This window comes from Quercus lobata, chromosome 5, assembly GCF_001633185.2.
Source record: "Quercus lobata isolate SW786 chromosome 5, ValleyOak3.0 Primary Assembly, whole genome shotgun sequence".
NCBI lineage: Eukaryota > Viridiplantae > Streptophyta > Magnoliopsida > Fagales > Fagaceae > Quercus > Quercus lobata.
The window spans coordinates 42,286,930-42,302,910 of NC_044908.1; the positions used below are offsets into that span (position 1 = coordinate 42,286,930).

The window sequence follows — 15,981 nt, forward strand, 5'->3', positions numbered from 1 at the left end:
CCGGTTGTCAAAATCAGGATCCTACATAGGATCGTAGGAGGTAGTGAGATCGTAGATCATAGGATTAGATTGTGGATCGTAAGATCCTACATTATTTGAGAAAAAAACAAAAAATACACATTGGTATATTAAATAATCACATAAATTATACATTCATTGATATAATTACCATATATCACTACATTCATTTGTAAACATTATTTAAAAATGCCAAAAATCTCAAAATGTGACACTCTATTGGGATATTTTTTATTTGGGTCCAACTGACACTCTCTCTACATTAGAGTGAAAAAACTTGGTCTATTAGGATTTTATTTTTCATTTATGTCATACTGAGCCTTCTGTCAAGTTAAAGAAAATTACAAGAAACCAAGGTCGTTTGAGATGGTTAGAATCGTATGATTCTACTATCCTGAACGATTGCTAAGATCCTTGAAAGATATGGATCGTTTTAGGTAGGTAGGATCGTAAAATTGTAGGATTGTAAAATCTAGATTGGGAGTGTATTTTCTCATCTTCCTGTGCATTACCTTACATTAAAATGCAAGAAAATGTTAGAGAAATGGATGCAGAATTAATGAGCAGTACCAGACATGATCTACCTCTGGTAAATTACTATTATTTCATAAATCACGCATTCCATCATCTCTGTTTAAAGCCTGTTATAACTTGTGGCAGACAAGGCGATTCATTATTTTCAGTCAACATGAGATGATTGCAAATGAGCAATTGCCAGTACTTGAATGAAAGAAAATTTATTAAGATAACAAATAAGCCAAAGAACTACCACAAGGATATTAAACACCAATTTTTTATTTTTTTTTTTGGGAGTAAGGATAGGTTACGAATTTTGTCAACTCTCTTCGGAAGGAAATATTTAAAATTTAAAACACATGATTGCCCCTTGTCCGCACTTCTTTCCTTTTATGCTGCCTTCGCTTGCTGCCAAAAGAAAAGGGAAATCAAATTTAATGAAATTCAGCTTAAGTGTTATTTATGTATTAAATGTCCAAAATTGATGGGCATACACGCGTTAAAGAAGACCAATATGGAAAAAAAGTAAAGAAGTTGAGGAATTAATACATAATTGGACCTAAACTTGTAGATTCGGAACAACATAAAATAGACCAAGTGCCATGCTGAACAAAATTTGTGGATATTTCTGATAGTTGGGAACCCCTCTCTTACTGAAATGATCCTACTCAAATGGTAATCAGAAGCCATGCACAGCACAGATCAACATAATAGGGAGGACTAAGAGGCGAGCAACATTCAATAGCATAAGGCTATGGTGTAGGACTAGATTTTAACTCGTTATCATGAATGCATAATTTTAATGGCAGTTATTCTTTGAAGCATAAATGCTGCTCATTGTTGGTGAATCCAACAGCTGTTGGGTTTGGGATGTGTATGGTACGGGTTTTATGTAAAATTTAGGCCTATCCATCTAGAATAATTTTACAGTTACAAATTATTTTACAACATTTTTACAAACTGTTGATATGGTCAACTTCTTACTGATTTTTATTTAGACCCATCATTAGCATTAATTTTTCATTTACCAATAATCACTCATCACATCAGCAGTTTGTAAAATTTTTTGTAAAAATGTTTGTATCTCTTGCATTACTCATCCATCTATTAGTTTAAGCACTGGGGTTGGATGCTTTAACACTCATAACCCAAAACTGAAGTATAGTTTGGTCCTCTATGACTGTCCTTTAGGGGGGATAAAAAGAGTTGAAGCTAAAAACTCACTCGTTTCTCTTCTTCCATCTTGGCCTTGATGTAAGAGTAGATTGCTACTCCAGCAATTGCAATAGCAGTTCCAATACCAGTTTGTGTTGAAATCTTGTTACCTGATGCCAGGAAAAATATGTTAGATAACATTTAGGTTTAAAGTTTTTTAGGCCAAAACACGCAGAAGAAAGAAAAAGGGAGAGAAAATAAGGATGAAGATTTACCGAAGACTATGATTGAGAATCCAATGACGAATACACGTTTCAATACGTTGCCAACTGCGTGTGTAAGAGGTGCCACCCTCTCCAGGGTGTTGGTGGCCAACTATTTCCAAACAGCCAATATAAAAAACATTTTACCAGCACAAAACATGACAGTGTGTTAGAAATTATCAACAAGGATATCAAAGGTGAAAGGAGGAACTAATTTAGCAGTTGGCTAAATAAGCTTAGTCTTGCATATTTAAAGCTAATCAACAGGAGGGAGAAGAAATAACGAGTGTGTATAATTGCAAGAACAGAAAACTTACTGTATAAGTCAACCACGAATTTGTTACCAAAGAAGATGTAGAAAACAAAATGTACCTGATTGTAAAGGTGGTAAAACATTCCCACCCAAAAAAGGTCTGTGATGAACTTGGTTAGACCCACTTTTGTGATTGCATCACCGAAGCCATGCTTCATCAGTTTAGGTCCCTCCAACTGTTAAAAATATATGAAATGGAAATGAGGAGTCACTTTAAAACATAAAATTTTCCCATGTAATCTTGGGGTTACAAACATTAAAATTCTAGGTGTCGCAAGGGAAGTATCACTTACAATGATGGCAGGTGGAATACAGACAAACAGAGCAATGATGGAAATGTAAGCATAGAGATTAGTACTATCCATGTCAGTCTGCAAACAAGAATTAAACATATAAAAATAAAAAGATCATTAGAGGGCGAAACTTTAAATAACAATTGTGAACTTTCTAACTTCATTAAGTTCAAGGTGAAAGGGTTAAAAAGAGTTGCATAGAAGATAACCATGGCTTTCTTTGAATAGATACTCCTGTAAGTAAAGGAAATGTTGGAAATCATAGCACTAATGAAGCCAACCCAGTTGAATGACAGCTCAGTCAATGATGCCATTGACACTCCTGTATTTCAAATCAAAGGCAAAGATACCATTAGAAATGTACTAAGAACGCAGGGACTGGATCTTCATGAGTTGAAATCCCATAATTCCAAAATTAAAGGCTTTTTTTTTTTTTTCCAAGTATATTTGTGATGTAACAATTATTAGTTTCATAAATCAGTCATCTAGTTAATAGTAGCGCCGTAAATTAATAGGTAAGTATGAACTGCCATCAAGCTAGATTAAGGATATTTCCACCTTCATGATATGACTGAAATAACCATATAAAAGAAGGAAGAGAGCTTACCAAGAACAACAGGAGCCAGAGACAACCATAAAGTGATAGGTATTGATTGCCCAAGTATGAATTGAGACGCAGCAGCATTGAAGAAGGGCTCAAGAGCTGAAAAAAAAAACACATAATTTCAATAGAAAATACTTTGGACCTAATTGATGCAAGTATTAAGTATATAATTTCAAAAACACAAAGGCAAAATCCTGTAAGAGCAATTATCTCATTATCACCTTTGATTGTATGTGTGAATGAGACAGCAACTGCTGCAAATGAGACATTGCTGGTCACATGGCCAAGTGCATGACACACGGCAACAGGGAAGAGCAGCTTCAAGAGGTTCGAGTCCATAGGCTACACAGAGAAACCCCAGTTATACAGCATTTACAGATCAGTGCAGAGACAAGGTTTTCAAATGTATCATAACAAATGGGACCGACCATATAGAAATTCCGCATTAAGAAATATGATCTTGCAACTTTAACCCCCTAGGGGAACTTCTCCCCTTTATATGTCGAAGTTTGGCGTTCTACAACCCATTATGGTACAAAAAATTCGAGCTAACTGGCCCGTTTGGATGAAGGGGAAAGAGGAAGTAGAGTAAACTTGGCCAAAAAACTACCCATACATGTTTTTGCTTTTGGATGGATTGATAAGTATTAAAGCTCTTTTAGCTGATCTTTAAAGGTGAAAATGCTTTTATAAGGATAAAGTTAAAATTTGGAACTTTCAACAATTCACTGATTTTGCTTTATTAACCAAGAACTTTAAAGCACAATTTTTTGTAACTTACCAAGCACTTAAAACGTTCTCCTTCCTAAAATAATGTCAAATAGACGCTAAAGTCACAATACAATAAATATTGTACATGTTAGTATACCATAGGAAATATATTGATGTTGAACCCTGACTATGGTATTCTAACTTCTTCATTTTCGAGTTCTTTTGACTAATTTGTTTTATGTACAATTTTTCGAAACTTCATTTAAAAAAATTATACTTTTCTATCATAAATTTTCACCTCGTCCTCCAAAATATCGATTTGTTCAATTGATATCGTAATTTAAAAAAATTGTATTAACGTGTTTCCAAATGTCTACATCAACGTCAAATGAAATGAAATTGGGTATAATAATGAAATTAATAAAAAAAAAAAAAACCCTCAATCTTCATGTAATTTAACTCTTAATCATATATATATATATATATATATAAATTAAAGTTAAGATAAATTAAAGTTAAGAGAAAATCCAATTAGATATCGAAGTGAATTCTACTTTGAATAATTTCATGGCATGTGTCTCATCTAGTTTTCTTAATTTTGGTTCAACTATTTACTACACTACTCCAATTTAATTTTCTTATAATCAAAATTGGGTGCGAAAACCACAGTATCAAAATTAATAAGTGCAACCATTGAATCAAAAATTATTATTATTATATAAATAGTGATTGAACAACTAAAATTGAGTATTTCATGGATAACAATTTAAATGATTTTTTTTTTGTTTCAAATAAAATTATATTTATTTTATTAGTTATTTTATATTTTCAAATATACAAACATTATATATTTATGTATGAATTTGGTGAAATCTTAATACGAATTTAGTTATACTTATTTGTAAACCTATCTCATGCATATACATAGAGTTTCAAGCTAGTTTAGATTGTAGGGAGTGTATTGATACAATTCTCTTAAATTAAGAAGTCAATCAAGCAAATTAATACTTTGGAAGGGACATTGTCAATGTAGCGAATGTTTAAACAAGAAAGGTGTAATTTATCCAAAATATAATAGTGATTTTTCCCATTTTAAATAAATGGTAAATAAACACATCCAAAATCAACACATTCAAGGGCGTTTCCACTTTCCAATGAAAATGCTACTATTCTGGTTTTTTTAAATGCTAATGAACGTTATATTATACGTTGTATTTTTTGCCGAGGCAATTATAATATTTTAGATTTTTTTTCTCTTTCCCCACAACATTTCTTGCCAGAGGGCCAGAGTTCTTTAACCTATTCAAGCGATAGATGACCATGGTAGTGGCCCACAAAAAAGATTATATATATATATATATATATAGGGCACAAATTAACCATTTTTGAAAATTTTTTTATGGAGAATTAAAAAAAACTATCAAAACAGTTAATTACTTTTTTATTTTTTCATAAAAAATTTTCTAAAATAGTTTATGTAAGGACACAATTCTCTGGCGGCCCAATAAGGATGTTGGGCTCGCGCATGAAAGATCCCTCACAATATGATTTGTAGAGAGTGGGCTTGAAAAGCTAGCCGTTGGTCGCAGGGCGGTGCCCGGTCCTAGTTTTAGAGGAATTCGTGTAGAAAAAGGATTTGGGCTTGAACGTTTAAGCCCTACGGCATCGCACCCTATGGGATGGGCCTCCTCGGACTTGATCCGAGGACCATTAGGGTCTTACCCCGGTTACCCGACGATGGGTTTTTTCTGTAATCTCAGGTGTTGTCGAAATGTTCTCACCCAGATCGTCTCCCTTTTTTGGAGGTGGAATAGGAGTCCTCTTTCGATTTACTTACTTTCTTCTTTTATACTCGTCTGCGTTAACTGTCCTTCGTCCACGTGTAGGGTCAATCTTTACAAGACTGATATTTGTCCCATCAGTCTAATCCCAGAATTGTTGGGGATGGTTGATAAGGCTGCAGAGTACGGCTCTGTCAGGTGCAGAGTCTTATCTGGAAGGATAGTAAGGATAACTTCCCCCAAGATATTTTGGATCTCCTTACAAATTCGTTCCTATACCAGTTTTACCCCTTTATTCCGGTGGGATTCTGGATCTGCCGAGGACTGAACTGTCCTCGGCTGCCTCCTAAAACTGTTTTGTCCTCTGTATTGTAGAGCTTGGGTCACAGCTCTCCTCGGCTTGGGCCTTCGGATTTTCTAAGAGCAACTGGGTCTGGCCCTTAAATTATTTGGCCCCACAGTTTACTAGTGTATATTCTAAAGGTACATGTTAGTAAATCCCTATATATATATATATATATATATCTTTATTTTTGTATAAAAAGGGGAGCTGCTGCGACACATATCTCACATCCAGGTTTACAGGAGTTTAAAAAAATAAGTGGTTGTTTAGTATCCGTGTTTAAACAACAGTTTTCTATGTTTAAACAACAATAACATTTCTGATACGTATTTCTATAATATTCAAACACATATTTTCACAACATTGAAAACTGAACAACAATACTAAAAATCTCCAACTGAACCCACTTTAATTATCACGCAAATTTATCAGGTGGCCGGTGATCACAATTCACAAGTCTCAAAAAGAATATTAATAATAATAAAAAAAAAAAAAATTCGGATGACACAAATCCCGTGACAACCTCACATTTGGGCAGTACGTGACATGCGACCAATTAGTAATTATCAAGTTTTCTAGTTACAATAGTTCCAATTAACTCTACTGATAAAGTCTCTTATATGAAAAATCTGTGGTTCAATCTCGCCTATACCAAAAATTGATTAGTATCTTGGTTACGTTTCTAAAAAAAAAAAAAAAAAAAAATTTGGTAATATCAATCTCAGTTATCAACACATCAACAAATTTAGCAATCTACAACCTCACATTTGGACACGTGACATGGGACCAATTAGTAATTACCAAGTTTTTAGGTAATATCAATCTCAATTCTCAACACATCAATAAATTAGCAGTTTAAGGGTCCGTTTGGATACCGCTTATTTTGCTGAAAACTGAAAAAAAGAAACTAATAATAAAAAAGTTACTGTTAACGCGTTTGGCACTGTTCATAAGCCTAAAATCACTGTTCATGGACAATGAATAGTGCCAGACACGCGTCCAGGAAGAAAAAAAAAAAAAAACGCAGAAAATGCAACGCAATAAATGCAATACTCAAACACCACCTAAATAGTCAATCAAAAATGTTAAGGAATGCTCAAAATAAATTACTTTAAAAATTACTTTTAAAAATTTTTATGAGAAAAATAATAAAATAATTAATTTTATTGACAGCTTTTTATATTTCTCATCAAAATAATGTTAAAATTTTTCTAATATAATTTATTAATAATTACTTTAAGAACATCTATTAAATTGACCAATCTAAATACATCAATTGACAACATTTTTTGTTTTCCTCACAAGTTTTTTGATGTAGTCTGTTTTGATAAGTATATATAATAAACAAAAAATGGTAAAATTATATATTGCAAATTTTACTATATAAAATTTAAAAATTAATATAATAATAAATATAATTGGTAATGTTTCAATTACCAGACAAATAATTAATGATACATTAGTTTATAAACTCAATGTACTAAGATTTATATTATCTGTAACAATATTTATAATAAAAATAATGTTAATAATGGATACATATTAAAAATGATATTGCTTTAATAGAAACTTTTGTTAAAGAAAAAACTGTTGTGAAAATTTTAACGAGAATAACATTGCTCAGACCACATAGTAACAAAAAAACAAAATTAGTAATACAGAGTAAGTGAGGGTTGAAGGGATTGTTTCACTTACAGCGCGCTTAGGAAGGCCCACAGCCCAGCTGACCAAACAGTACACCACCCCGACAAACAAGTGCACAACCGAGACAAAGCTGCACACGCAAGGAAGGCAACTTTCGTCAAAGACTACGCTACTTTACAATATCCTACGCACTTCAAAGTGAACATTTTTTTTTTCCTTGATGAGTTTTTTTTTTTTTTTTTTTTGAAGCATTTCCTTGATGAGTTTCAAAGCACACATGACTTTCGATAAAATGTCATACTACTCACTAGGGATACGGAAAATAATTGTAGATCTTCTTGTTCAGGATGTTGAAAATCACGTTCAGGAAATACCTGCACATTGCACAATCACAAATAATTAATATTTAAGATCTTCAAGTCCTTTGCTTTGATTTTTTTTTTCCCCCTCAAAGAAAAGGTTATATATATAAATTGAACTAGAAGAGATGAAAATAGGCCATAATGCCTAGAGTCCACGACAAGAGAAATTATTAGGTCACCTATTGATGTGATCCAATGAGATAATATCATTTATGTGTAAGTAAACTTCTTAATTTGCATAAGGAATAAAAATAAAAATTATCAGATGATGTCATATTTATATAAATAAAAATATTTTATTAGTTAGAAGATCGAAGACAACCACATCAACAACAGTCTCCTATGAACCTAATAATTTCTATCCCATCACATACAGTTAAGAACAGTCTACAGTATTAACAAAATTTATGTTTGATTTTATTTTTATATCAGCATGTTATATATGTTTTGGTCATAAAGAGTCATTTTCAAGATCTAACTCCACAAATTACAAATATCTCTAAAAAAATAGAGTAAATATATATATATATATATATAATTATCTCTCAAAAAAAGAAAAATAGTCTTTATCTAACGTTAGACTTAGTACATACCACATGAAGAAGAAGAAGCCAGTAACGAGAGCCGGGTACTTCTCGATGAAACCGACAGGCTTCGCTTCCCTGTAACAACAAACAACAACAACGGAGTCAGAGAGAAAGAGACAAAGAAAAACCATTAGTGTCGAGGCTGACTAACACGGGCGAGTTATTCTGAACCCCCACCACCGAGTCAGAACGTACGGAGGGAAACGGACCTCACCCGGCGGAATCGCTCCCTGGAGACGATGAAGCCGCCGCCAAACAAGGCTTCACACTCTCTCTCTGCTTCCCAGCCAATGAGCTCTCAAGCAACAGAGCTGGTCGGAGCTGCCTCCCCCATATCAAGTTCCCTCCTTCTCCCACAGCTCCAATCGGCCTCACCGAGACAAAGCTTACGCTATTGTTGTTGTTGTTCTCTCTTGGTGGCTTTCGGAGCTGAGAGAGTGAAGCGAAGGTGCTAGCGCGTGACAACACTCGCGACTCCATGGTTTTCTAAGAGATAGAGAGAGAGAAATCCAAAATGTACTTGTGGTTGCTAAACACAGCTCTTATTCACACCAACAGAGAAGAGTGGTAGCGATGTTAAAACGGTTTTAATCCAGTGCCTCGCGAGTTCACGTTAAAAAATTTGATCCACCAGTGTGACGAGGATCAGGGATTAGTGAATGATTCGATGAACGGTGGGAGAGCGCTGGGGGGGAGTATGTGAATTGTGACAATGTGTGTGTGTAAGTGTTTGTGGTTCAACCGGAGAGAAGGAAAGGTTTGAGGGAGGAGATATGAGATAAATAATTTATTATTATTATTAATAATTGTGGCTATGGAGGACCTGTGGATATCTGATATCATATGTGGAAGGGTGTGGTGGGACCCGTCTTATCCCCAGTGAAAGGCTTGAGAGGGAGGGCAATTTTTGTCCAATCGAGGTGGTGAGCCTCCATTTTATCGTCTCTATATCTTTAATTTGGACCTTTTCCGCGCGCGAGAGAGAGAGAGAGAGAGGGAAAAAAAAAACCTTTCAATTTTTAGTATCAAATTGAAAATATTGAGAATCCATTTCACTATAACTATTGGTGTATAATCATACGTATCCACCATAAAAAATAATCCCAATTATATATATATATATATATATGAGTTCAAATTAGAGATAGTGGAAGAAAATTTTTAAGTCATAAATATGTAAATGAGTTTAACAAAATTTTTTTTTTTTAGATATACATATGAGTTTACTTTTTTTTTTTTAAATTAGATTTTTGATGATTTATTTATATTAAACTTTTCATCTTTTACATAAAATTAACTCACTTAGAATCAGAGACGGACTTAGGTGGAGGCCCAAGGGGGGCCGGTCCCCTTGGATCCAATTTTTTTTTAAGTTATTATATATTTAATTTTTGTAGTTGAGTCCCTTTCCAAAACCTTAGGCTCCCCTTCTCCTCAATAAACCTAACTAGTCTCACTCAAATAGCAACTATTAAACCTAAAAACCTAATAAAAATAATAAAACATTCACAATGGTGATATTGTATTTTTGCCAAAAAAAACTATTTTACCACCAAAGAACCAAAAATCATGTGTTATTGGAGAAACTAAAACTAAATTTTTTCAACTACAGTAAACTGGTATAAATACCAGTTGATTGTAATAAGTTGTTAAAAATAAAATAAAATATTTTATTAAGATTATATATCTTCCTTCAATTAATAAACTCAAATTTTCTCTCTTCTTTTATTATTTTACTGAGTTATTTATATTATTTTAAATAAAGTTATAAAAAAAAATAGAACATTTGATATCAGGTGTATTGTAAATTGGGGTAGTAAAATAAATAAAATAGTTTTTTGATGTACTAAAAGCTAAAATTGTTAGCACCACCATTGTGAATGCTCTAACTTCAACCAAAAAAAAAAAAAAAAATTCTAGCCAACCTAGTATTAAAAAAAAAAAAACATTATTTTGTTTTTGTATTTGTTGGTAATTAATTACATCTTAATGTATTTAGAAACAACGATTTTATATTTATAATTTTTTAATACTATAGAGATGCCTAGTTTGGAGGGTTTTTTTTTTTTTTTTTTCGACCCTCGCTAGCTTAAAATCTTGGGTTCGTTCCTGTCTAGAACAAAAATTAAAAAAACTTAGATGAAAGTATGAGACATATGGTGCAAAATTATACAAAAATTGGAATTCAATTTAGAATCTAATTGAATTTTCTCTCTATTTTGGTTTTAATTATATACTAGTGTATAATCCCGTGCAAATATACAAGTACATTTATAAACAATCACAATCACAATCACACACACACACACACACACACACACACACATATATATATATGATTTAGAATCTAATTGGATTTAGACTCTTCAGTTTTTGCACTCAATAATTCACTTGCCACAAAAAAATTAAAAATTTAGATGGGATACCTGGCGCAAAATTGAATTTCAATTAAAATTCAATTTAAAATCTAATTGAATTTGGAGTCTTTGATTTTGCACCTAATAATTCACTTGACACACAAATTTAAAAATTAGATGAGATACGTGGTGCAAAATTAGACTTCAATTTAGAATTTAATTTGATTTTTTCTCAGTATTGGCTATTAATATATACTAGCTTGTAATCTCATGCATATGCATGGAAATACTTAAAGATATACAATAAGATGTATAATATAATTCATATATATATATAATTAGTATTATGCCCGTGCGATGCACGGCTTAGTAAAAAAACTTGTATATAAATTAATTTTTTTTTGATAATATAATCAAATTTAATAACAAATAAAATGGTAAAAATATTTTTAAATTAAGTACATGGAAAATGTATATTATGTAAGTATTTTTTTTTTGCAAAAAAAGATATTATAAAATATTTTTAAAAAATTATGGCAAGTTTTAAATTTCTAAAAGATTGTAGTATTAAAATTGTAATTTGATTATGTGTGTGTGTGTGTGGCACTTAAAAATCTTTCCATTATAATTATAGATAAATTTCTTGCATATATGGCCAAAAAAAATTCCATTAACTACCAAAAAAAAAATCCATAAATTACAAAAAATGTAAGTATTTAGACTACAATATAAATGTAAAATTTTATCTATAAATTACCAATCATAACCACTTTAATGTTTCCATAAGGGAGGAGATAATCTGTATAATCAATTAAGAACACCAAATAAAAAAATAGTATCAATAATTAAGATAAATTGCATTATCTAATTTTTTTTTTAAATCATATAATTTAAGCAATAATTGAACTACTTTAATAGAAAAATAGAAACTAAAAAAAAAATGAAGATAGCTCTTCTCACATAAATCTCATAATTTCATATTGTAGATGAGCTCCATCCCAAATAGATTCAGTGATAATATTTTGACTAAAACAAATATTCCATAAATTACAAAAAAAAAATATAAGTATCTAGACCTTCTAGAGTATCACAATCAAAATAATTTAAAAAATAGATAAATGAAAGTACATAAAGAAAAAAGAAAAATTGTATTGCAATGTAAATGTGTAAAAGTTTACATATAAATTACCCGTGTCTAACTATTTTGATGTTGTCATTTGTATCTAGCCATCTTGATATTGCTATAAGTGAGGAAATAATCTGCACAATCAATTAAGAACACTAAATCAAAAAAATACATCAATAATTAAGATGAATTGCATTATGTAAAATATTTTTAAAAAAGCATAGAATTTAAGCAATAATTGAACTACATTAATAGAAAAATGCAAAAAGTAAAAAGTAAAAAGAAGATAGCTATTCTCATTGAAGAAGCCAAATCCTTCATTTAGTAGTTCTTCACTTAATTAATTTTGGTTTTTTATGTATTGATTTTAGCATTCTTAAATAGTAGAGTGGAGTAGGTTTAGTAGAGTTTTAGTTCAACTCAATTTCTCTTGAATTCAAACTTAATTGGTAGAGCTATTTTCTTTTTACGTGTATTATTATATATTTTTTTATTAGCTGTTTTCTTTTTAAGTGTAGCTATATCGATTTTTTTTTTTTAAATCATAAAAATGTGCTCTATGTTGCTATTTTTTTTTTTAATTAAGATTTGTTTTTCAACTTTTTTTTTTTAATAAGATTTTTTTTTTCAACTCAAACGTGTGCTATGTTGCAGGTTTTTTTTAAGTAAATTTTTATTTTAATTTTTATAAAGGATTAGATAAAGAATTTAGATTGAAATCAAATAAAGATAAAATTTTGATTGTAATTAAATTATGATTTTTATCAACTTAAATTTTACCTTTTTTTTAATTAAGAATTTTTTTATAAAGGATTAGATGAAGAATTTGGATTGTAATCAAATTAAGATAGAACTTGGATTGTAATCAAATTATGATAGAATTTGGATTGTAATCAAATTATGATTTTTATCAACTTAGAAATTATAGGAGAAGTTAAAATCATATAAATGTGTACTATGTTGTTGGTTTTTGTTTTTATAAAAAATAAGGTTCTTTTTACGTGTAGTATTATTATTATTATGTTTTTTTTTTTTTTGCTATTTTCTTTTTAAGTGTAGTTATATCTGTTTTTTTATTTTTATATATATATATATATATATATCATAGAAACATGTACTATGTTGTTGGTTTTTTTTTTTTCATTAAGATTATTTTTTCAAACTTTAACATGTAATATGTTGCTAGTTTTTTTTAATTAAGATTTTTTTATAAAATAGAATTTAGATTTTAATCAAATTATGATTTTTATCAACTTAGAAATTATAGTAGAAATTAAAATCATATAAACGTGTACTGTGTTGCTGGTTTTTTTAAAAAAATTATGATTTTTATCAACTTAGAAATTATAGGAGAAAAAAAATTATATCTATTTTTAAGAAAAATCTAAAAGAAAATTCTACAATTTGGTGAAGTCACTTGGCGTAACTATGGCTTCTAAGCTCAACTTTTATTATATAGTATATGATGTACTACCTTGCTGATATTTTAAAGTGTACAACGTTGCTTCTTTTTTTTTTTTTTTTTTTTTTTTTTTTACGCGTAGTAATATAATTTAAATTAAAAAATAAGGATAAGTTGAAGATTTTGGATTGTAATCAAATTGATATTACTTGATTTGTCATATTTATCCAAAAAATATGTATATATCTATTCTTAAAATCTAAAAATTTATTAAAATTTCTTCAATTTGGTGAAGCCACTTGGCGCAACCACGGCGTCTAAGCCTAACTTTTATTATATATAATATGATATGATTTAAATACTATTGATAGTCATTTTTATATTGTGTTAAATCTTTAAAAAATTTTGTTAGGATATTATTAGGAATAAAATGTAAATTGTCCATGTTTTTAAAAACAAAAATTTTATTGTGAAGCACTTTTTTTTTATTTTTTTAAGATTCATTTATTCCAGACTCTTTGGTTTTTGTACTTAATAACTCACATGGATGAATATTTATGATGTGGTCCCATATTTGATTCTAAAATTAAAAAATAAAACTCTTGAAGAATAAATAATTTAGGACACATGGTGCAAAATTGGAACTCTAATTTGGAATTCTAATTTGTGTTTCTCTCGGCTTCATCTATTATTATATATATAGACTAGCATGTAACCCATGCTTACGCATGGGATTGGTCAATAGTATTGGTGCTATTGATGTTAGACCTATTTAGAGGTACTAAAATGGTTTTTCCTTGCAATTTTCACGATATTGGTCACATAAAATCATCATTGGATACTACATATACAATATCAATTTACAATCACAGTTCATAAAATTCTACTAAATACAACACAAAATAAAAGAATAGATTGGTCAAATTGTATCTTTTAAATTGAATGGAGATAGGCGTATGAAATTGTTTAACTCAATTATATTTTTTTATGTCCTAAATCTTCCTATACAAAATAAGACTGTTTAATTGGTGGCAATAATGCTTTACTTAAGTTTGTTGCAAAGATCAGATTATGCTAGTCCTTCTTCTTTGTCAGATCATCTCATTAAGCACAAGCTTGGTTCCTCTTCTCATTTTGTCAATGTTGTTAGTAGCATGCCTAGAATTTGGCACTTTAGGTTAGGTCATCCTTCCTTAAATAAGCTAGTATCTTTACAAGATAGTCTATTTGTTTCCTTTGACACTTGTACTGATATTTGCAATATATGCCCAATGGCAAAACAGAAAAGGTTATCCCTTTCCTTTTAATAACAATTTCTCTGATTCACCTTTTAATCTTGTTCATGTTGATATATGGGGGCCTTACTCAATGCCTACTCATGATGGTTTCAAATATTTTCTTTCTATTGTTGATGATGCAACTAGATGTACTTGGATATACCTATTGAGAGCTAAATCTAATGCTAGAGCTCATTTAATTTCTTTTCACAAAATGGTACAGACTCAATTTAAGGCAAATATCAAGTCTATAAGATCTGATAATGGCCAAGAGTTTGCTATGACTGAATTTTATTCTAACCATGGTATTATTCATTAGAGAAGTTGTGTTTACACTCCGCAGCAGAATTTTGTTGTGGAGAGAAAACACCAACATCTCTTATTTGTTACTAGGGTATTGAGAATTCAGTCCTATGTTCCTTTGTGCTATTAGGGGGACTGCATTCTCACTACCACTTACATCATTAATAGGTTGCCATCTCCCATTTTACAAAACAAGTTTCCTTTTGAACTTCTTTTTCATATTCAGCCTTCTTATGCTCATTTAAGGGTGTTTGGGTGCTTGTGTTATGAGTCCACTATTTCTATCCATAGAGACAAATTTCAACCTAGAGCTTAGCCTTGTGTCTTACCAAGTTATCCACTTGCTACTAAAGGCTATAAACTTTTGAATCTTGTTTCTAAACAAGTGTTTCTATCTAGGGATGTTGTGTTTTATGAACATATCTTTCCTTTTCACTCACTTGATTCTGTCTACTCCACTCCTTCCCATGTTCTTGCTACATTTCCTTCCATAGTTGAGTCCATTTCCACTCTCACTAGTCTACCTATGGATTCTACACTTGTGTACCATGATTCTTATTTCCATTATCAATATTTTGCACTTGATGTTGATTCTGATTCTGAAATTGAAGATGATGTTACTGATCCTAGTCAAGTCAATCCAACACAGGATACCTTATCAGCTTCTACACCTTCTATTGAGTCAACTCCTCCCTCAATGATTTCAATGCAGTTCAAAATGACATTCCACCTTCCCTAAGTCACCCTTCCTCATCTGAGTCACCTTCCACTGCTTCATCTCAGCCTACACTTCCTTCACAAACCCTTTAGAAGATCCACTAGAGTGTCTACTAAACCTTTTTATTTGCAGTCTTATCATTGCAATCAAGTGAGTTCTTCCTTCATCAATCCAGTCACTCCAAAGAAAGGTACATCTCACCCTATTC

General features: G+C 30.8%; 1 protein-coding gene across 1 annotated transcript; it reads right to left on the reverse strand.

The window, feature by feature from the left end:
• Positions 1 to 599: 599 nt before the first annotated feature.
• Positions 600 to 9,430, reverse strand: LOC115991567 (triose phosphate/phosphate translocator TPT, chloroplastic-like). The gene is made up of 12 exons (XM_031115365.1): positions 8,805 to 9,430; positions 8,597 to 8,665; positions 7,950 to 8,015; positions 7,693 to 7,771; positions 3,384 to 3,504; positions 3,166 to 3,261; positions 2,768 to 2,880; positions 2,559 to 2,636; positions 2,325 to 2,441; positions 1,965 to 2,064; positions 1,759 to 1,859; positions 600 to 942 (listed from the first exon to the last, which is right to left on the reverse strand). Exons 1-12 carry the CDS (start codon positions 9,068 to 9,070, stop codon positions 925 to 927), a joined length of 1,224 nt encoding a protein of 407 aa, XP_030971225.1. The 5' UTR covers positions 9,071 to 9,430; the 3' UTR covers positions 600 to 924.
• Between the last annotated feature and the right edge of the window lie 6,551 nt (positions 9,431 to 15,981).